The sequence below is a fragment of the Dromiciops gliroides genome, chromosome 4, assembly GCF_019393635.1.
Source record: "Dromiciops gliroides isolate mDroGli1 chromosome 4, mDroGli1.pri, whole genome shotgun sequence".
Taxonomy (NCBI): domain Eukaryota; kingdom Metazoa; phylum Chordata; class Mammalia; order Microbiotheria; family Microbiotheriidae; genus Dromiciops; species Dromiciops gliroides.
Window position 1 is genome coordinate 225,342,801 of NC_057864.1, and position 23,903 is coordinate 225,366,703.

Here is a 23,903-nt window from a genome sequence, read left to right on the forward strand (position 1 = left end):
TTGCAATTTTTCTCTAAACTTGGCATCTTTCAGGAGTCCTGAGGCTGCCTTTGTGTGTCCAGTTTGTCATCAATGTATCATCTCAGCTACCAGATGCTTCCTTCAGCCACTGTTTTTCTCAGAATATTATTACTGACACTAAAGAAAGTCTAATTCTTCCCACTTCACAAAATTAATAAAGTCACTCTCTGACCAAAGGGGAGGGGCAGCAGAACTCAGCCCCCTCTCTCTGATAATCCCTTTGACCCCCACCATAACCACTATATTGAACTATACTAGAAGTATATATTATTATTAATGGCAGTTCCAGTATGGTTTTTGCATGACTCATCTGATTTTACCAAATTAATAGTTTATATTTGTTGTTGTTGATTCACTTTTAGTCGTATCTGACTCTTTGTGACCCCATTTGGAGGTGAGGGGTTGGGGTTTGTTTTTGTTTGTTTTTGTTTTTGGGCGGGGGGCAATGAGGGATAGGTGACTTGCCCAGGGTCACACAGCTAGTAAGTCTCAAGTGTCTGAGGTTGGATTTGAACTCAGGTCCTCCTGAATCCAGGGCTGGTGCTTTATCCACTGTGCCACCTACCTGCAATGTTGGAGTTTTCTTTGCAAAGATACTGAAGTAGTTTGCCATTTCCATCTCCAGCTCGTTTTACAGATGAGGAAACTGAGGCAAGCAGGGTTAAGTGATTTGCCCAGGGTCACACAGCTAGTAAGTGTCTGAGGCCAGATTTGAACTCATGAAAATGGGTCTTCCTGACTTCAGGCCTAGCACTCTATCTACTATGCCACCTAGCTGCCCTATATTATATGTTAGTCTTTCCATATTAACTGGAATGTTCATCCCTAGTTCATCCCTTTGATAGGTTTAATTAATTGAGAAGTCTGAGTGTTTTGTGTTTAATTGAGATGAGTCCCTAATGTAATTTTAGTTTTTTGGAGGCAATTGGCATTGTGACTTCCTAGAGTCACACAACTCATTAGTGTCTAAGGCAGATTTTGAACTCAGGTACTTCTGACTCCAAGGGCCATGCTTTATCCACTCTACCACCTAGCTTCCCTAGGTCCCTAATATTTCAATTTTCTTTTCTTTGGTGCTATAGTGAAAAGATGCTTTATTTGGCCTCATGGCTCCAGTTAGAGCAAAGACTCAGGTTCAAAGATTTACAGAAAATTGGTACTAAAGAAACTAGTATAAGGATGAGCTTTATTACTATGTGCAAGCAAGGGTAACAAAAGTACATAAACATACACACACACGTACACAAACATATACTACATGGTGACACAGAGATTTGAGCACACACAGGACCAGAGTTACTCACATGAGGGAGATGTATACAGTGGCAAAGTTATAGGTATAGTACATACTCAGAGTGGAGTCTGAGCCAGGAAATTTTATGCATTAAATATTGATTGAGAACAAGTAATCAATGTCCGATATGGGAAAGGGCATTTCTAAACTGTCCCTAATATAGTGGGGAATTTCCCAGGTAGTCTGTTCAAATGAGGAGGTTTTCTAATCAAGACTAGAAATTAGGTGAGTGTCTGAATCCATAATTGGGAATCCCAGAAATGGGTGTTGGCATGTAGTTACTGCAAAGCCCAGAGTCTTGTTCAATTAGGAGCTGTGATTGTTTATAGTTTTGATAGGGTAAAAATAAATCAGGATTGTGGAAAAGTATAGGCTCTCTATCATAACTTATGTGTTTATACTCATTAGGACAACTTAATCCAAATGATACCATCAAAAAGTATATTTTAAAACTCAAAATGATCACAAAAGAGAAATGGAACTTAGGGTGAGTAGACCTGATTCAAAGACCAGATCATATACTTAGTTTTGTAGAGAAGAGCAAATCTTTTTATTGTCCTGAACTTGTTTCTTCATCTGTAAAATGGTCTGTCTTAAATGTGCTATAGCTAACTTCAAAGTGCTATATAAATGTGACGTTCCAATAAATGTGATTTGTTGGTTGGCAAACCTACCGAAATCTTCGTGGCTGGTTTTTCTAGGGTAATGAAGACCATAGTCATTCTAGGGTAATGAGGCCTCACTTGCCTGCTTGGGTTTTCTGTTGGGAACTACAGTTAGGGTAGACTAACTATTAGGAACATCAGAGCTGCTACCAAACCATAAATCATCTGCGGTGGTTATCTCTGAATGTGCAGATGATGAGTTAACTTATTTGGAAGATTTGTGAAATAGAATACTACTTAAAGAAATTATTTCATCTGCTAACCCTTTTTGAGGTGTCATTTTTTTTTTGTAGACACTGCTTCAACTTCACTAATCCTATATTGCTTCTTTCTGTTATCTGTTGTTACCAGTTGTATGGAATCCACTGAAAGTAAAGAGATGCTACAGAAGTATGAAGATATGCTTCAATTGCTGGAAAAGTAAGTAAATTACATGGTAATCATTTTCTCTCTCTCATTTATTAAGCACCTAATATGTACCAGGTATTATACTAAGCACTAGAGAGACAGAAAGAGGGAAAAGACAGTCCCTGCTCACAAAGAACTTACAATCTAATGACAAACAAGCAAACAAATATGTACACACACATTTCTAGTTCATTCTAAACTAGAAAATAAGTAAGAAAGACAAGGCACTAGAATTAAGAGAGATTGGGAAGGACTTCCCTATAGAAGATGGTCTTTTAGTTAAGACTTTAAAGAAGCCAATAGGTAGACATAAAAATGGAGAACATTCCAGAGAGGAAAGAGAGCCAGAGAAAATGCTCAGAGCTGAGAAAGAGAACGTCTTGTTTGTTAAATACCCAGGAGACCAGTGTCACTGGATTGAAGAGGATGTGGTGGGGAGGAAGGTGTAAAGAGACTGGAATTCTAGGAGGGAGCTAGTTTATGAAGGGCTTTGAATGCCAAAAAGTATTTTGTATTTGATTTTGGAGGCAATAGATAGCTATTGGAATTTATTAAGTGGAGGGGTGACATTGTCAGACCTGTGCTTTAGGAAAATCACTTTGGTGATTTGGCAGCTGAATGAATGATGAGTTAGAATAGGAATAGACCTGAGGCAGGCAGACCCAACAGCAAATCATTTCAGTACTTCAGGGGTAAGGTGATGAGGGCCTGCAATACTGGATTATAGAAGAGAAGGAGTTATAGTCTAGAGATGTTGCAAAGGTGAAATCAACATCCCTTCCTTAGCAATAGATTAGATATAGGGGATGAGAGATAGTGAGAAGTCAAGGATGACATATATTTAGTGAGCCTGAGGAACTGGGAGGATTATGTTACCTTCTACAATAATAGGAAACATAGGAGGAGGGTGGTGGTTGGTGGGAAAGATAATGAATTCCATTTTGGACATGTTGAGTTTAAGATGTCTACTGGAAATCCAGTTTGAGATGACTGGAAGGTAATTGGAGATGTAAGAATGGAAATTAGCAGAGAAGTTAGGGAAGAATGGGCAGATTTGAGACTCATCAGCATAGATGTGGTAATTAAATCCATGGGAGCAAATGAGATCACCAAGTAAAGTAATATATATAGAGAAGAGAAGACAACCCAGGACAGAATCCTGTGGGACACCTACAGTTAGAGGGTATAACCTACTTGAGGCTCCAGCACAGGAGATTGAGAAGGAGCAGTGAAATAGGTAGGAGAAGAACCAGGAGATAAGAGAGTATCAAGGAGGGGAAGGTGCTCAAAAGCATCAAAGGCTCAGAGAGGTAAAGAAGAATGAGGATTGAGAAAAAGCCTTTGGATTTGGCAATTAAGCTATTGTTAATAACTTTGTAGAGACCAGTTTCAGTGGAATGATGAGGTCAGAAGCTGAATTATAAAAGGTTAAGAAGAGAGTGAAAGGAGAGAACATGGAAGCACCTTTTGTAGATGCCCTTTTCAAGGAGTTTAGCCACAAAGGGCAGAAGAGATATAGCAGGGATGAAAGGATCAAATGAGAGTTTCTTTGAGGATGGAGGAGACATGGGGACATTTGCAGGTAGTAGGGAATGAACCAGAAGACAGAGATTGAAAAGAAATGATAGAGTGAGGATAACAAAGGGAACAATCTGTTGGAGGATAAGGAGTGGAATGCGATCACTTGAGCAAGCAGAAGGGTTTGCCTTGCTCAGGAGTAGGGTAACTCTTCATGTGAGACAGAGATGAAGGAGGAGATGTGGTAGAAGGCATATAATGATCTTCATTGTGGAAGAAGAGAAAAGAGGGAGCTTATGGTGAACGGCCTCAACTTTTCTGTAGAATATGAAGCAAAGTTCTCAGATGAAAGGTTGGGGGGGAGAGAGCCTCTGTGGAGAGTGAGATAGTGAAGTGATGAGGGAAGTATTTTAGAACTTCTTACCTGCAGCGAGGGGCCAGTTTAGGTTGTGTAACAAATTTGTAGTGGACACAATCAGAAAGAGTGGCTTCATGATTTTCTCTGCCTTTGTTCAGCAATACATGTTTATGATTGAAGGCAGTGGATGGTGGGAGTGACCTGACTTGGCAGGGTGTAATCAGAAAAAAAGGGACTTAAGAAAGGAAGACAGTATAGAATTTAATTCTATCACCAAGGGGTCAAGATAAGGAAAAGAGAAAGGAGTGGCTAGTACCAGGGAAAGATCCTGGGAGAGAATTGAAGGGTGAAGGGATTGGAAGTCATGTTGTAGATGGATTAGCATTATGTAAAGGAAGGCAGACAAAAAGGGTTAGAAAGCCTGACCCCTAGTTTCTTTTAAGATTTAGTTCAGGGGGGCAGCTAGGTGGCCCAGTGGATAGAGCACCGGCCCTGGAGTCAGGAGTACCTGAGTTCAAATCCGGCTTCAGACACTTAACACTTACTAGCTGTGTGACCCTGGGCAAGTCACTTAACCCCAATTGCCTCACCCCCCCAAAAAAAAGAAAAAAGAAAAGTAAAGAAACTAGGGGTTCCAAAAGGTGGAAGTAGTAGTAGAGTAGTACATTCTAGGCAGAAGCATGGAGATATGAAATGGTCTATATTAGAATAGTAAGAAATATAGGTGGACTGGATTGAGCACAGTGTTCCAGTGCTTAGTACAGTGCTTGTCTCATAGCAGGCACTTAATAAATGCTTGTTAACTGACTGTCTGGACCAAAGTATGGGAGTAATGTATAATAAGGCTATAAAAGTAGGATGGTGTCGGATTATGAAAAGCTTTAAACAGAGGAATTTATATATGATTCTGAAAATAGCAAGGAAAAACTAGAGTTTGTTGAGTAGAAATTTATTGTCATAAACATATTTTTGTTGAACACACAAAAAACTTAAAACCTCTGTGTGTAGATGCAAAAAGTGGTTTTGAAAAGACATGGCATATTTGTATTTAAAAAACATTAATATGATAAGTAATTAATATGGTAAGTAATATGATAACTAATCTATCTAAAATGAAGAGCCAGTATTATCCATAATGATGATAATCCAGATGCCTTTCCAGTAAGATCAGTGGTAAAGCAAGAATGTTCGTCACCATTACATTACAATTTCCATACATTATCACTATTATCACTTAACATAATGCTAGAAATAATAGCTCTAACAATAAGAGAAGAAAAAGAAACATAGGGGATAAGCATTAACAAAGAAGAAACAAAATTATTATCTTTTATAGATGATATGTTTCCTGAGAAAACCCTAGAGAGCTAACTAAAAATTAATTGAAACAATAACTTCAGCTGCTGCAGGATATAAAATAAATCATCACCATTGCTGTATTATTACCAACAATATTCATCAGGAAGAGATAGGAAGAGAAATTCTACTTAAAATAACTACAAAATGAATAAAAGACTTGGGAGTCTACTTCTCAATTCATATGCATGAACTATATGAATACCACCACTCTTTAACCATATAAAGATAGACCTTATTAACTAAGGAAATAATCATTCCTCAGGGGTAAGCCAAGGCAATATAATAATAACAGTACCACCTAAATTAATTTGCTTATCCAGTGCTATTCCAATCAAACTACTTTATTGAGCTGGAAAAAATAATAACAAAATTCATCAGGTGGAACAAAAGGTCAAGACTCTCAAATAAAATAATGTAAAATAAGTGGGGAGGATGGGGGCCTAGCAGTACCACTCTCAAACTAAGCCACAAAACAATAATCATCACAATGATTTAGTACCGGTTAAGAAATGGAAAAATTGATCAGTGGAACAGATTAGGTGCATAGCATGCAAAAGCAAATGAACACAGTAGCCTAATATTTGATAAATTCAATGACCCTAGTAACTGGGGTAAAAACTCACTATTTGACAAAAAAACATTGCTGGGAAAACTGGGAAACAGTTTGTCAGAAATTAGGTATAGACCAACATCACACACTATTTGCAAAAAAACCCAAAACGTAACAAAACCTACAAATGGATTGATGGCATAGACATAAAAGGTGATATCATAAGCAAAGGAAACAAGGAAGAAATTACCTTTGGATGGTAAAGAGCTTATAATCAAAAAAGAGATAAAGCAGATCATTCGAGATAAAATGAACAATTTTGATTCTTCAAAATTAAGATTTTGCTCCAACAAAACCAAATGCAACTAAAGTTCGAAGTGAAACATAAATTGGGGGGAGGGGAGAATCTTTGCAGCCAATTTCTTTACAGAGCTCTCATTTCCAAGAACTCTAAGGAATTGATTCTAATTTATAAGAATAAGAACTATTCTCCAGTAAATAAATGAACAAAGAATATGAACCTACATTTTTCTATGGAAGAAATACAAGCTGTCAGTAGCCATATGATTAAAAAAAAAAACCTCCAAATTGTTAAAAGTTAGATAAGTTAACATTAAAGCCACTCTGAGATTCCACCTCACATATCTGAAGGTCAAAGTTGATAGGAAAGGAAAATGACAAATGTTGAAGGGGCTGTGGGGGAAAAAATAGGCCTATTAATGTGTAACAACACATTAGTTAATAGAGCTGTTAGTAGAGCTGTGAATTGGTCCAACAATTTGGAAAGCAATTTGGACTGTGCCCAAAAAGTTATTTAATTGTGCATACCTCTTTGATCCCCTGTTTCGGTTTATACTTAAAGAGATTAAAGAAAGAGGAAAGGACCCATTCAGAACATAATATTTATATTAGCACTTTTTTTGTGGTAGCAAAAAAAACTAGGGACTAAGGATTATCCTTCAGTTGGGGAATGCTAAACAAGTAAATACAATACAGGTAAAAAAAAAAATGATGAAATGAATGGTTTCAGAGAAACTTGAAAGACTTGTATGAATGCTGTAGAATGAAGTGAGCAGTGCCATGAGAACTATTATACAATAATAACAACATTGTTACAATAACCAACCAGGATTTCAGAGGACCATAATGAAACATGCTACTCAACTAGCGGACAGATCATAAGTTGTAGACTGAAACATATATTTTGGGCCGTAGCCTATGTGGAAATTTGTTTTGTTATATATTTTTTTCTTTTTCCCTTTTTCTTCCCATTAGGTGGGGAGATTAGAGGGAGGAAACATAGATTTTTGCAAATAATTTTTTAAAATTTTAAACCTCCATGTGTTGGGGGCTTGTGGTAATTTATTTTCTTTCAGGAAGACATATTTTCCTTTGAAAATGAATATTTCATAACTTATATTTTTAGTGACTGTTGATATAAAGCAATTTTAATGATACCAAAAATCATGTGTTAAGTGAGAATCTCAATAAATGAGCCTTTTCAATAGCTATTCAACCAGTAGCCCAGGATAAATGATATTTTATGGTAAAAAAAAAAAAGAAAGGTTTGATTTCATTTGTTTTATTTCTCATACACACTTTTCACAGAGAGTGGTCTGGAAGAAAATGGCACAGTGCTAGTAGTTTTTCCAAATTTTATTTGGAAGAAAATTAGGCTTTGGTCCCACATCAACAATTATATGTTGTATATTTCAAATTAATCTCCTACCTACACTTCTCAATTTCAACACATTCGAAAATCACCTTTCTCCTGTTTCCCTATTTCACCATATTTCCCTAAATCATCCCTATTTCTGAGTTTATTTCTGTCAGGACAATGCTATCCTCCAGTCACACAAGTTCACATCCTTGGAGTCATCCTCAACTCCTCATTCTCTCATTGCACATATCTCTCCCTGCCAAATCTTGTCATTTATACCTCCACAACATTTTTTTTTGCGTCCAACCTCTCATTTTTATTCCTGGCCACCATCCTAGTTCAGGCCCTTATTGCTTCTTGCCTGGAGTGTTGCAATAGGCTCTTAATTGCTGTCCTTGTTCAGAATTTGTCCCTCCCATATTAATCCAACTGCCAACATAATTTTCTTTTTAAAGCACAGGTCTTAGCATGTCACTCCACTACCAAATAAATTCCAGTAGTTCCTGTTCAAGAAATAATACCATTACACCCCAGTTATATTAAGAATAAGCCTTCACTACAATATTGCAGGTGGGAGGGGAAGGAGAGACTGAAGTAAAGACAGAGAGGAGGAGGAAAAAGAGGAGGAGAAGACAGATTATCTTTCCTTTAAAAAATAATTCTATTAGTAAACTATGTCTTTTCAAGCATAAAAAAGAATTAGAGATTTTTATATCATTTTCACTCCCTATTTTTTCTAAGATGAAATGCTATGTGACATTGAAAGTCTTTTGCAATCCATCATCTACCTTCCTTCCAGCCTTGCTCCTCTTCACTCTCCATAAGGTCCAATCAACTTTCAGTTTTACAGTTCCTTCCACAATCTTGATTCTCCTGTCTCTTCACATTTGCACAGGGGATGCCCCATGTCTTAATTTCTACCTCTAAGAAATCTCTAGTTTGCTTTGTAAGGGTCTTTCTCTGGGCATACCAAGAATACCCAACATGGTGGTACCCTGCATCCTGTGTTTTCCTATGATGTTGGTGGGTGCAGTCTTCTTTGAATGGCTATGTGGCCAGAAAAGACTGAATCTTTAAAACTGACCAGACAGAGAAATTCTCAGTTTTCTTGTGAATTATTTCCTTTTGCATTCAGAAGGTGGTCATAAATTGAACTAGGAGGAGTGAATATCTTCCTCCAACTCTTTTACCCCAGCTCTGGCTCCAAAAATGGTCCTGATGTTTGTCCTGTTTTGATTTCCCTTGGTTTCAGGTGTTGGCAGTGATTCCCCTCCCCCAATAAATGTGAGAGTTTGAGATATGGCAGCCTTTGTACAAGGATTGCAGATGAGATGTTGTAGCTAGACAGACCCTCAGGGAAGCCCTGACTTCAAGGTCACTATGGCTCAAACTCCTAATCCAGCACAGACATCTAATACTGAGGACAAACAGAACAGAAACAAACACACTCAGGCCCATTTCTTGGAATAAGGGTAAAAGAGAAGGGAAATGTATCCCCTTTTTTAGATTCAGTTCATAGCACCCCCAGTGTGGGTAGTCTGTGATCTTCATCCTCTGGATATAGTAGGAAAGAGCACATAAGAAAGAGAGACTGTCCAATTCTGGCAGTTGTTATAGACTGCACAGCGTCAGGGATGCTACCCTACCCACATGGTAGGAAGATGAAAAGTGTTTCCATTTTAGGTGATGTGAGGATACTCCAAAGTCCATTAATACCTTTAAAACTCAGCTTAGCTGCCACATGAAGCCTTTCTCTATCACCATCTCCAATCTACTAGTGTTTCTACCTAGACCTATGTAAGTATATGCAAAAAAATAGATAAATATATCAGAGAAACTTGCTGTAAATTTTTTCCCAACTTTCCTATTTCCCCTTCTAATTTTTGCTGCATTAGTTTTGTTTGTGAAAAAAACTTTTTAATTTTAGGTAATCAATAGATGATAACATCTTTCTCTTTTTTGTATATATTTTGAATATATTTAAACAGGTATATATTGTCCAACCCAAATAGAATACAAGAACCTTGAGGACAAGAACTCTTTTTTGTCTTTTTATAGCCAATGCCTAGCATTGTTAATTGATCAGTGGTTGAGGAACAGCTTAATACTTTGTCACTAGACTCCATGTTTTTCCAAACCCTCTTTTCTTTGACCTTTGTAGGTCCACATTAATTTAGAACATTTTTTTCCATGATCAGGACTGATCCAAAAGTAAATGAAGAGTTTGAAAGTAGTGTGAAAGCAAGTAAGGACTATACTACCATTTTAACTAAATCCTCAGACCCTTCATCTTTCATCCAGTAAAAACTCTTTTGGACAGAATACTGAGTTTTCTGTCTTTTGTTTTTGCTCCCTTACAAACCTATGCTACATTTAGAACTAAGCCTCTCCAATAATAGGAGGTATCCTTATGTAGACCTGCAAAATAGACAGTAGAAATATATTTAAAGAATTGTCTTGACTATATCCTCCAACTCAGATTGAATCACAGAATTATGAAATCTAGGGATAGCAGCTATCTTGGAAATCATCTAGAAAAGAGGTTCTTACCCTGAGATCTGTGAACTTTTCTTTGAAAAAAAAATAATTCCATTAGTTGTATTGCAAAATAAAAGACAAAAAAACTTAAAAATAAAAATAAAGGGAGTAAAAAAAGTATGCTTCAACCAGTTCTCCCTGTAAAGGTGGATAGATTTTTTTTTTTATCATGGGTTCTTCAGAATTGTCTTGGATCATTGTCTTAATCAGAGTAACTAAATAATTCACAGTTGTCACCATACAATATTGCTCTGTTGTATACAATGTTCTCCTGCTTCTGGTTGCTTTGCATCAGTTCATATAAGTCTTCCCAGGGTTTTCTGACACCATCCTGCTTGTCATTTTTTTTTTTTTTTGCAGGGCAAAGGGGGTTAAGTGACTTGCCCAGAGTCACACAGCTAGTAAGTGTCTGAGGCTGGGTTTGAACTCAGGTCCTCCTGAATCCAAGGCTGGTGCCTTATCCACTGCGCCACCTAGCTGCCCCCTGCTTGTCATTTCTTATAGCACAATAGTATTCCATCACAATCATATACCACAACTTGTTCAGCCATTCATCAATTGATGGACAATCCCTCAATTTCCAATTCATTGCCACCACAAAAAAAGAGGAGCTATAAATATTTTTTACAATATTGTTAGGTCTTGGTTTCTAATAAATTTTGCTATCTGCTTCTATTTTATGGATAAATTAATTCCATTCACAATCACAGTTTTGATTACTAACTATACATTTTCCTCAATCCCATTTTCATCCATTTATTCTTCTTTATTATTAGCCTGTCCCACCTCTAAAGTCTGTTTTATTTCTGACCACTGCCTTCTTCTATTTTTTACCCTTGCTTTTATCATTCCCCTTTCTCTTATGCCCTTCCCCTCCTACTTCCCTGTTGGGTAAAATATATTTCTATTATCAATGAGGTATATAGAGTATATGTGTATTAGCTTACATATATTAAGTATACATATTAATATATATGTATATTTAGCCAGCTGGGTGGTGCAGTAGATGATGGGATACTGAGTCTGGAGTCAGGAAGATTCATCTTCCTAAGTTCAAATCTGGCCTCAGACATGTATTAGCTGTATGACCCTGGACAAGTTACTTAACCCCATCTGGATCAGGTTTCTCATCAGTAAAATGAGCTACAGAAGGAAATGTCAAACCATTCCAGTACCTTTCCCAAGAAAACACCAAATGGGTTCACATGAAGAGTTGCACATAACTGAAAAATGACTCAACAACAACAAATGTGTGTATATTTCCCTCTTTGAACCAATTTAAATGCAAATGAAGTTGAAGTGTTGTCCCTCCCCATTTTCTCCTCCACTGTAAAAGTTCTTCCTTGTGCACCTCTTTTATGTGAGATAATTTTCCCTATTCTTCCTATTCCTTCTCCATTCTCCTGGGGCATTTCTCTTTCTCACTCCATTTTTTTTTCATCATCACAATATAATCAACTCACTCCTTCTATATAAGATCCTTCTAACTGCCCTCATAATGATAAAGTTCTTAGAAGACATTTTTATCATCTTCCCATAGAAAGACAGTTTAATCTTATTAAGTCCCTTATGATTTATGTTTACATTTTTATACTTCACATTTTCTATCTGGTTCTGGTATTTTCATCAGGAATGTTTGAAAGTACTCTATTTTGGGGCATCTAGGTGGTGCAGTGGATAGAGCACTGGCCCTGGATTCAGGAGGACCTGAGTTCAAATTCAGCATCAGACATTTAACAATTACTAGCTGTGTGACCCTAGGCAAGTCACTTAACCCCAATTGCCTCACCAAAAAAAAAAAGTCCTCTATTTCAGTAAATTTCCATTTTTATACTTGAAGGATTATACTCAGTATTTTGGGGTAGGTTATTTTTTGTTATAATCATAGCTTTTTTTTTTAAACTTTTTGTAATATCATATTCAAGCCCTTCACTCCCATAATGTGTAGCTTTTAAATCTTGTGTGATACTGACTGTGGCTCTATCATATTTGAATGGTTTCTTTCTGCTTGAAGGATTTTCTCTTTGATCTGGGAGCTCTGAAATTTGACTATAATATTCATTTTGATCATTGGATGATCATTGGATTCTTTCAATTTCTATTTTACCTTCTGAATCTAAGATTTTAAGGTAATTTTCCTTAATAATTTCTTCAAATATGTGTAGGCTCTTTTTTTTATTATGGCTTTCAAGTAATCCAGTAATTCTTAAGTTATCTTTCCTTGATTTATTTTCCAGGTTAGTTATTTTTTTCCTATTAAGATACTTCACATTTTCTTCTATTTTTTTCACTTGTTTGACTTTATTTTGTTGTTTCTTGATATCTCATGGAGTCATTAGCTTCCACTTGCCCAATTTAAAGGTTTTTTGGTTTGTTTGTTTTTTTTTTGGTTTGTTTGTTTGTTTTGCAGGGCAATGAGGGTTAAGTGACTTGCCCAGGGTCATATAGCTATTAAGTGTCAAGTGTCTGAGGCTGGATTTGAATTCAGGTCCTCCTGAATCCAGGGCTGGTGCTTTATCTACTGTGCCACCTAGCTGCCCCTCCCCAGTTCTAAGTTTTAAGGAATTATTTTCTTCAGTGAACACTTTTAACCTTTTTCCATTTGGCCAGTTATGCTTTTTAAGGAGGTTTTTTTTTTTTTAGTAAAGTTTTGTACCTCTTCTTCTACTTGGCTAATTCTACTTTTAAGGTATTACTTTCTTCAGTATTTTTGTTACTCTTTGTCCTTTCATAATGTTCTTCCTTTTCTTTCATTTCTTTATCTAATTTTTCATCTACTGCTCTTATTGGATTTTGAAAAGAATTTTTTAGCTCTTCCAGGAATTTTTGCTGGGCTTCTGTCCAATTCTTATTTTTTCATTTAGGCTTTGCTTGTAGCCATTTTACTTCATTGTCTTATGAGTTTGTATCTTGATCTTCCCTGTTACCATAATAGCTTTTTATAGTCAGGTTCTTTTGTTTTCTTTGTTCATTTTTCCACCCTCTTTCTTGATTTGGAACTTTATGTTAACATTAGGCTCTGTTCCCAGCATGGAGATAGAGAGGTGGGCACTGTTTCAAGGTTCAAACTTTGTATTCTACTATTTTAAGACCTAGTTCCAGAAGATTTTACTGATTCTAAGGTAGTATGATTTGAAGAGAAGTATGGTCACTTCTCTTTTTGACCCTTGGGACCCAGAAGTGATATTGCCTCTCAGGGTTCACGCTGTATCTTGATGGAAAGTGTTTCTTTCTGCTCTTGAACTATGACCCAGAGGTGGGTATAGGCAGTGATGTTGCCAAACAGTGTCTGTTCCTGCACCTAGTGCTAGCTCAAGGATACCCTATAATGTCTTTCAGATCAGTTACCAGGTTCCCATATTGTCTCTAGCTTGGGAGCTCCCAAAGCTGCTGATGCTTTTGTTGCCACCACATGGTCCCACCCCTAGTGTTTCACCCACATTAGCTCTGGGCCAGCCTCCACCCCTGTTGCAGAGCTTTCTTTCTGACCTCTTATGTTATCTTTGGCTGGAATAATGTCTCACTCTGACCTTTTGTTTGCTCTGACACTCCCAAATTCAATTTGAGAAATTATTTTAAAATTTTTGGAAGGAAATGTTGGGAGAGCTCAGCTGAGTGCTTTCTCTACTCCACTATCTTGGCTTTGCCCCCACAAGTCCCATATGTTAACTTTTCAGAATATATATATTTTTTAATTACTAAAGTATTTTATTTTTTTCCCCATTATATGTAAAGATAGTTCTCAAATTTTATTTATACAAGCTTTCCAATTTCAGATTTTTCTCCTTCCTTCCCCTCCCTCCCCCCTCCCCTAGACAACAGGTAATCTGATATAGGTTATATATATACATACACACACACACACACACACACACACACACATATATATATATAATAACATTAAACATATTTCTGCATTAGTCATAAGAGGAAAATCAGAGCAATGATGAAAAACCTCAAAATAGAAAAAACAACAGCACCAAAACCAAAAGAAATAGTATGGTTCATTCAGCATCTATACTCCACAGTTCTTTTTTTTCCTGGATTTGGAGATCCTTTTCTATCATGAGTTCCCTGGAACTCTTCTGTACCATTGCACTGGTGAGAAGAATATAGTCCATCACAGTAGATCAACACTCAATGTTGATGATACTGTGTACAATGTTCTTCTGGTTCTGCTCATCTCACTCATCATCGGCCCATGCAAGACCCTCCAGTTTTCTCTGAACTCCTGCTCATCGTTTCTTACAGCAAAATAGTATTCCATTGTATTCGTATACCACAACTTGTCCAGCCATTCCCCAATTGATGGGCATCCCCTCAACTTCCAATGGCTTGCCACCACATAAAGAGCAGCTATAAAATTTTTGTACATGTGGGTCCCTTTCCCCTTTCTATATTTTCTTTGGGAAAAAGACCCAAAAGTAGTATTACTGGGTCAGAGTGTATGCACAGCTTTATTGCCCTTTGGGCATAATTCCAAATTCCTCTCCAGAATGGTTGGATCAGTTCACAGCTCCACCAACAATGCATTAGTGTTCCAATTTTCCCACAGCTTCTCCAACATTTATTATTTTCCTTTTTTGTCATTTTAGCCAATCTGATAGGTGTCAGGTGGTACCTCAGAGTTGTTTTAATTTGCATCTCTCTAATCATTAGAAATTTAGAGCATTTTTCATATGGGAATAGATAGTTTTGGTTTCTTCATCAGAAAACTGCCTGTTCATATCCTTTGACCATTTCTCAATTAGGGAATGACTTGGATTCTTATAAATTTGATTTAGTTCCCTATATATTTTAGAAATGAGGCCTTTATCAGAAGTACTGGCCTCAAAAATTGTTTCCCAGCTTTCTGCCTCCCTTCTAATTTTGGATGCATTGCTTCTGTTTGTACAAAAACTTTTTAATTTAATGTAATCAAAATCATCCATTTTGCATTTTATAATATACTCTATCTCTTGTTTGGTCATAAACTGTTTTCCTTTCCAAAGATCTGATAGGTAGACTATTTCCTTTCTCTCCTAATTTACCTATGGTATCACCTCTTATGTCTAAATCATGTATCCATTTTGACCTTATTTTAGTATAAGGTGTAAGACGTTGGTCTATGCCTAATTTCTGGCATACTATCTTCCAGTTTTTCCAGCAATTTTTGTCAAATACTGAGTTCCTATCCCAGAAGCTAGAGTCTTTGGGTTTATCAAACACTACATTACTAGTGTCATTTACTACTCCATTTCCTGTGCCTAGCCTATTCCATTGATCCTCCACTCTATTTCTTAGCCAGTACCAGATACTTTTGATTACTGCTGCTTTATAATAAAGCTCCAGGTTTGGTACCGCTAACCCACCTTCTTGTGAATATTTTTTTCATTATTTCCCTGGATATTCTTGATTTTTTGTTTTTCCAGATGAATTTTGTTATTATTTTTTCTAGCTCTATAAAATAATTTTTAGGTAGTCTGATTGGTATGGCACTGAATAAGTAAATTAATTTAGGTAGTATTGTCATTTTTACTATATTAGCTCTGCCTATCCATGAGCAATTGATATCTTTCCAATTATTTAGATCTGATTTGATTTGTGTGAAGAGTGTTTGGTAGTTGTGTTCATAGAGTTCCTGGGTTTGTCTTGGCAAGTAGACTCCCAAGTATTTTATATTATCTACTGTTACTTTAAATGGAATTTCTCTTTCTATCTCTTGCTGCTGGACTTTGTTGGTCATGTATAGAAATGCTGATGATTTGTGTGGATTTATTTTATATCTTGCTACTTTGCTAAAGTTGTTAATTGTTTCAAGTAATTTTTGAGTTGATTCTCTAGGATTCTCTAAGTATACCATCATATCATCTGCAAAGAGTGATAGTTTTGTTTCCTCCTTGCCTATTCTAATTCCTTTAATTCCTTTCTCTTCTCTGATTGCTAAAGCTAACATTTCTAGTACAATATTAAATAATAGGGGTGATAATGGACATTTCTGTATCACCCCTGATCTTACTGGGAAGGCCTCTAATTTATCTCCATTGCATATAATACTTGCTGATGGTTTTAGGTAGATACTGTTTATTATTTTAAGGAAAGCTCCACCTATTCCTAAACTTTCTAGTGTTTTTATTAGGAATGGGTGCTATATTTTGTCAAAAGCTTTCTCTGCTTTCTCTATTGAGATAATCATATGATTTTGGTTGGTTTTCTTATTGATGTGGTTTTTTATGTTGATAGTTTTCCTAATGTTGAACCAGCCCTGCATTCCTGGTATAAATCCCACCTAGTCATAGTGTATTATCCTGGTGATCACTTGCTGTAATCTCCTTGCTAATATCTTATTTAAGATTTTAGCATCAATATTCATTAGGGAAATTGCTCTTTAATTTTCTTTCTCCGTTTTTGCTTTGCCTGGTTTTGGTATCACCACCATATTTGTGTCATAAAACTAATTTGGTAGAACTCCTTCACCTATTTTTCCAAATAATTTATATAATATTGGAATTAATTGTTCTTTAAATGTTTGGTAGAATTCACCTGTGAACCCATCTGGTCCTGGGGATTTTTTCTTAGGGAGTTCATTGATGGCTTTTTCAATTTCTTTTTCTAATATGGGTTTATTTAAGGATTTTATTTCCTCTTCAGTTAACCTGGGCAGTTTGCATTTTTGTAAATATTCATCCATTTCATTTAGATTGTCAAATTTATTGGCATACAATTGGGCAAAATAATTCCTAATTATTGATTTAATTTCCACTTCATTGGTGGTAACATCACCATTTCATTTTTGATACTGGTAATTTGGTTTTCTTCTTTCTTTCTTTCTTTCTTTCTTTCTTTTTTTTTTTTTTTTGCGGGGGATTGGGGGGTTAAGTGACTTGCCCAGGGTCACACAGCTAGTAAGTGTTAAGTGTCTGAGGCCGGATTTGAACTCAGGTACTCCTGAATCCAGGGCCAGCGCTTTAACCACTGCGCCATCTCGCTGCCCCTTTCTTTTTTTAATCAAATTAACCAATATTTTATCCATTTTATTGTTTTTTTTTTCATAAAACCAGCTCTTAGTTTTATTGATTAATTCTATAGTTTTCTTGCTTTCAATCTTATTAATTTCTCCTTTAATTTTCAGGATCTCTAGTTTAGTATCTAATTGGGGATTTCTAATTTGTTTTTTTTCTAGCTTTTTATGTTGCATGCCCAATTCATTGATCTCCTCTTTCTCTTTTTTATTCATGTAAGCATTTAGAGCTATGAATTTTCCCCTAAGCACTGCTTTGGCTGCATCCCATAGATTTTGGTATGTTGTCTCATTATTTTCATTCTCTTGGATATAGTTATTGATTGTTTCTATGATTTGTTGTTTGGCCCATTCATTCTTTAGAATGAAATTATTTAGTTTCCAATTGATTTTCATTCTACTTTTCCCTGGCTCTTTCTTACATGTAATTTTTATTACATCATGATCTGAGAAGGATGAATTTACTATTTCTGCCTTTCTACATTTGACTATGATGTTTTTGTGCCCTAATACATAGTCAGTTTTTGAAAATGTGCCATGTACTGCTGAGAAAAAGGTATATTCCTTTCTATCCCCATTCAATTTTCTCCAGACATCTATCATGTCTAACTTTTCTAGTATTCTATTCACCTCTTTCACTTCTTTCTTATTTATTTTTCAGCTAAATTTATCTAATTCTGAGAGGGGGAGATTCAGATCCCCCACTAGTATAGTATTACTGTCTAAGTCCTCTTGTAACTCATTTAACTTCTCCTCTAAGAATTTGGATGCTATACCACTTGGCGCATACATATTTAATATTGATATTACTTAATTATCTATAGTACTTTTTAGCAAGCTGTAATTTCCTTCCTTATCTCTTTTAATCAGATCAATTTTTGCCTGTGCTTTGTCTGAGATAAGGATTGCTACCCCTGCTTTTTTTACTTTAGCTGAAGCATATTATATTCTGCTCCAGCTTTTTACCTTTACTCTGTGTGTATCTCTCTGCTTCAAATGTGTTTCTTGTAAACAGCATATTGTAGGATTCTGGTTTTTAATCCACTCTGCAATTCGCTTCTGTTTTATAGCAGAGTTCATCCCATTCACATTCACAGTTATTATTACTGTCTATTCCCCTCCATTCTATTTACCCCCTTTGTACTTTTCCCCCCTTCTTTCACCCTATTCCTCCTCACCCACGTTTTACTTCTTACCCCTGCCTCCCCCAATCTGCCCTCCCTTTTTATCAACCCCCTCTTTTCTTTACCCTTTTCTCCCTTGCTTTTGTCCTCCCTTCTATCAGTCCCCCCCTTTCCCTTCCCCTTTTGCTTCCCTAAAGAATGAGCTAAGTTTCTTTATCCCAATGAACGTATATGTTATTGCGTCTTTGAATCAAATCTAATGAGAGTAGAGTTGAAACAATCTTCACCCTTCCTTTCTTTCCCTCTATTGTAATAGGTTTTTTCACCTCTTTATATGATATAATTCACCACATTCCACCTTCCCTTTCCTCTCCTCCCCATAGACTGACTCCTTTTTTAACCCCTTAATTTTCTTTGTATCATTACATCAAAGACAATTTATATTTATACCCTCTGTGTATAGTACTTCTCTCTGCCCAAATACATTTACAGCTCTTAAGAGTTATGAGTATTATCTTCCCATGTAGGGATATAAATAGTTTAAACTAATTGAGTAACTTTTTTCCCTCTGTTTATCTTTTTAAACTTCTCTTGAGTCTTGTATGTTAAGATTGAATTTTCTATTCAGTTCTGGTCTTTTCATCAGGAAAGATTGAAAGTCCCCAATGTCATCAAATGTCCATCTTTTCCCCTGAAAGAGAATGCCCATTTTTGCTGGGTAATAGATTCTTGGCTGCAATCCAAGCTCCTTTGCCTTCCAGAATATCATATTCCAAGCCTTGTGGTCCTTCAATGTTGAAGCTGCCAGGTCCTGAGCAATCCTGACTGTGGATCCATGATATTTACATTGCTTCTTTCTGGCTGCTTGGAGTATTTTCTCCTTCACCTGATAATTCTGTAATTTGGCTACAATATTCCTTGGAGTTTTCCTTTTGGGGTCTCTTTCAGGAGGTGATTGGTTGATTCTTTCAATGATGATTTTATCCTCTGATTCTTTGATATCAGGGCAGTTCTCCTTAATAATTTCCTGGAATATAGTGTCTAGATTCTTTTTCTGGTCATGGCTTTCAGGCAGTCCAGTGATTATCAAATTGTCTCTCCTGGATCTGTTTTCCAGATCAGTTGTCTTTCCAATGAGGTATTTCACATTTTCTTCTATTTTTTCATTCTTTTGATTCTGCTTGATTGATTCCTGGTGTCTCATGGATTCTTTATCTTCCAACTGTCCAATTTTAATTTTTAAGGCATTGTTTTCTTCAGTGAGATTATGCACCTTTTTTTTCCATTTGGTCAGATGAATTTTTTAAGGCATTGTTTTCTTCAGTGAAATTATGCACTTTTTTTTCCATTTGGCCAGATTAATTTTTTAAGGAATTGTATTCTGCAGTCAATCTTTGTGCTTTCTTTTCCAAGCTGCTGATTCTTTTTTCATAGTTTTCTTGTTTTGCTTTCATTTCTCTCCCCATTTTTTCTTCTACTTCTCTCAATTGATTTTTAAAATCCTTTTTGAGCTCTTCCAGGAAGGCTTTTTGTTCTTGAGACCAATTCACCTTCCCTTGTGAGGCTTCACATGTAGGCAATTTGAGGGTGTTGTCTTCATCTGAGTTTGTGTTGGCTTCTTCACTATATTGATACAGAAGCTCTCAATGGAGAGGGCTCTTCTTTGCTTCTTACTCATTATTGCAGCTTATTTATTTATTTTTTAAGTTAAGGTCTGCTTTGGGGGCACCAGGGTCCCTGTTTTGGGCTTCTTGTGCAAGGGTATAGGTGCTGTGTGACCGGCTTTTTACTCTGAGGCCTTTATAGTGTGTGCAGTTCGCCCCCCTGCACTTCCTGTCTGAGTGCGCTCAGTCAGTGTGCCTGGTCATGCCTGTCCTGTTCATGGCCCTACAGCTGGCAACTTTCCCTCTTGGCTTGTGCAGGTAGGTTTTCCCACTGTCCTTCTTGGCCACCAGATTTTTGAGCCAGGTTCCAGGGGCCTCAGTTGTTCAGCTGTGGCCCGCAGCTCCTGCTGACTTGCCCTGACCCCCTCGGCGTTGGGCTGCTGCCCTGCGCTGGGCCTCCCTTTTGCCTGAGTCAGACTGACCTTTTCCTGAAGTCTTCCAAATTATATCTGGTTGGAAGACTGTGTCTCTCTGTCTCTTTGCAGGTTCTGTAGTTTCAGAATCCAGCCAGAGACTTGATTTAACGTTCTTTTTGAGGGAACAGAAGGAGAGCTCAGGCGGCTTGCTGATTCCTCTCTACCATCTTGGCTCCACCGCAACCCCAGAATATATTTTGATAACATTCAATAGAATTGCTTTCTTTTATAACCCTATATATTTTATTTTTTACATTTAAAAACATTATTCTGAGAAGGGGTCCCCAAAGGAATCAATGATATAAAAAAGGTTCAGAACCTCTGACCTAGAACAACTTTTTAATGAGGAAACAGTCTCAAATTGGTGAAATGGCTTTGGCAGCAACAGGAATAGACTCAGGTTCTCCTCATTTTGAAATCAATATTGTTTTAAACTGCCCTTGTCATCACCCAGTGTTAGGAGATAGTGGTATGGGTACTAATGAGAAGCTTGCTATATACCCTTGCAGGTATGAGACAAAGCTTTATGACAGCTGGTGCCACACAGTATCAGAGAAGTCACAGTACAATCTCACTCAGCCTCTTCTCCGTCATGATCCAGAAACCAAGCAGATCACTGTCAACTTTAACCCACAGGTAAGCAAGCTATAGAGACAATTGGTAATAATTCACTTTCAGACTCTAAAGTAATTTGTTTAATCTTTCTGATTTTATTGACAAAATGAATTAGTATGGGTGAAGGATGGTAAGCAAAGTATTTTCTTTAGCTTGCCTCCTATAGACAGATCTTGTGTTTTCCTGATAGAATGCAGGATATTTAATGGCAGAGCCTTTATTTTTTCTTTGTAACTAAGAAAGTGCATGATGCATAATAGTAGGTGCTTTACAAATATTTGTTAATAGATGGGTTGGTTTGTAGGGTTTCCCCAGTGTTTTACATGGTTTTGCATTGATGTTGTAGGTTCACAAAAGTCTACAAGAAAATTTTGATTATTTAATAGGTCTACTACATCAGTGTGGCACAGAACTCAGAGTTAGGAAGACTTGGGTCCAATTCCTTTCTCTGACACGTGGTGACTATGAGACTCTGGGCAAGTCACTTTACCTCTAAGACAATAAGTTTCAAGGAAGGTACCACCTGCATTGGTAAAGAGAATTTCCTCACCAGGAATTCCCCATACCAGTGAAATCATTGATCTGGTTTTATAAAAATTATGATAATCAAAAAACATTAATTAACTCCATTAGTATGTGCCAGGTAGTAAGGGATATAATGATGATTCATTTCAACCAGGATTAAAGTGACTTCTATGTGTAAGACTCTATGCTAGGTAATGAGTACATGAAGACAAATATGAATATTCCTGATCTCAAGAAGCTCTATTCTAGTTAAGAATATGTACATGAGAAGGTAACTAACATTTTCTCTTCTCCAACCAAGCCTTTTGCTCAGCACATTCCCTGTCTTCATGATGAGAACAGCAGGAAAATCTTGGAAAGTAAAGGACAATAACTTGCCATTTAAGAGCTTAACAAATACTTTTTTTGTTGTTCATTTATTCTTTCTTTCCTTCATCAGAGCTTAGAACATGGAAAGTGTAAGCCCAGGAATTACACATCACTGTTGCTATAGATAATCATTTCAGGAAAAAAAATCTGTCCCCTGACTGTCAAATTATCCTTGTTCTCAATTGTCTGCTCAACCAATGCCTATATTACATCAGCACAGACCCCAGCCAATAAAATGCCTTCTCTGTTATTGTTGCTGTTTCCATGTTTCTTTCTGTCCCTCCTATTCCTCTTGCTTTGTAGCTATGACTCATACAACTGGAAAATAAAAGTGGGAGAGGCAGTAGATAGGTTTTAGTTAGATTTTCCACATTTGGATCCAACACGTTTTGAGTCTTATTTCACAATAATCTTCATATATTATCAGTGATCTAGCCAATTTCATTATTCTGTTTGTCATTTTTGTACCTTTGCTTACACTGTAATGGACCCCCTTTATCTATGTTCCCCTTCCATCCCCAACTCTAACAGTTGATGTCTTTCCCTTTACAGCTCAATTTAGGGCTTACTTTTTCTATGAAGCCTTCCTTGGTTTTATCCCACCTAGAAATGATCTCTTCCTTCTCAAATTTCTCATAGTACTTTTATGTGAACCTCTCATTTACATTTGTTTTATTTTATTGTAGTTATTTATGTTCATGCCTTATCTGCTCAACAAAATAATAAGCTTCTTGAGGAAATTTGGAAATTTTGTTTTTATATCTTTGCAACCAAGCTTAGTATACCAACTTTACCAAGTTTCCATCAATGAGGCTGAAATTTAAGAGATTTTTAGAGAGGGAAGAAGAATCTCCTGATCCAAACTTTTGGGTTCCCCTGGTTGTTGCCATATAATTAATATCTTCCCCATAAGATTAGGGCTTCAAAGTCAGCAGCAGAGTCAAAACCACTTTGAGATTCCAGTTATAATATATTGCATAACTTACCTGGGGCCATGGCCTCTTCATATTAATAGAGGCAAAGAACCTCTTACCCCCCTTATGTTTGTTCTCTTCTTCAGCTGATTTCTGTGTTGAGAGAAGTGAATTACCTAAAAACGAGACAGACAAGGAGTATTCCTGAGACCGCAGCAGAAATCTTTTCCTCCAGGGAGTATTATCGACAACTTATCGCTAATTTAGAATTGATGACAAATTGGTACAACAAGATTCTGAAAACGGTACTTGAAGTGGAGTTTCCTTTAGTAGAGGAGCAGCTGCAGGATATTGACCTCCAACTAAGAGCAGCAGAGGAGACCCTGAACTGGAGGACAGAAGGTAACTGAGCTCACTCAGATGGAAGTCTAAGGGAAATTAATGAATCTAGAAGAACCCTGTTAACTCTTTCTTTTCTCTCCTATGCAGTAAACTGGCTTAGAATTTGAAATGGGCCTCTCCCTTTATGTGTTGTTATTTGCAGAACAGTTTATTTTTTTCAATTTAGGAAAACTTAGAATGTTTGTGATGGTCATGAAACACGACTCAGTTTCCAGTGGTTCAGATGATAATCTTACCTGAAGAAGCAAACTTCATATCAAGGACTTGCAGAAATAGATCAATCATCATTATTTATATGACTCTCAAACCTATATCTTTAGTCCTGAACTTTCAACTATACTATAACCTGATATTTTCAACTATTTATAGGGCACCACCACTTAGCTATACCATAAACACTTCAAATTTAGCACATACAAAAAAAATTCTTCATCTTCTACCCTCTTCCCTCTGCTATGTTAGATACTAGCTCCATTTTTCAATTTCCTCATTTTGGTTTCCAT

At 36.6% G+C, this 23,903-nt stretch overlaps 1 protein-coding gene across 1 annotated transcript in view; it reads left to right on the top strand.

Moving 5' to 3' along the window:
• The window catches only part of DNAH9 (dynein axonemal heavy chain 9), a 455,137-nt gene that overhangs the window by 82,268 nt on the left and 348,966 nt on the right, over positions 1–23,903 (top strand). Inside the window, exons 11-13 of the mRNA XM_044002519.1 lie at positions 2,332–2,400; positions 21,085–21,211; positions 23,145–23,400. Coding sequence (XP_043858454.1) covers positions 2,332–2,400; positions 21,085–21,211; positions 23,145–23,400 — 452 coding nt within the window. The remainder of the gene's footprint in view (positions 1–2,331; positions 2,401–21,084; positions 21,212–23,144; positions 23,401–23,903) is intronic.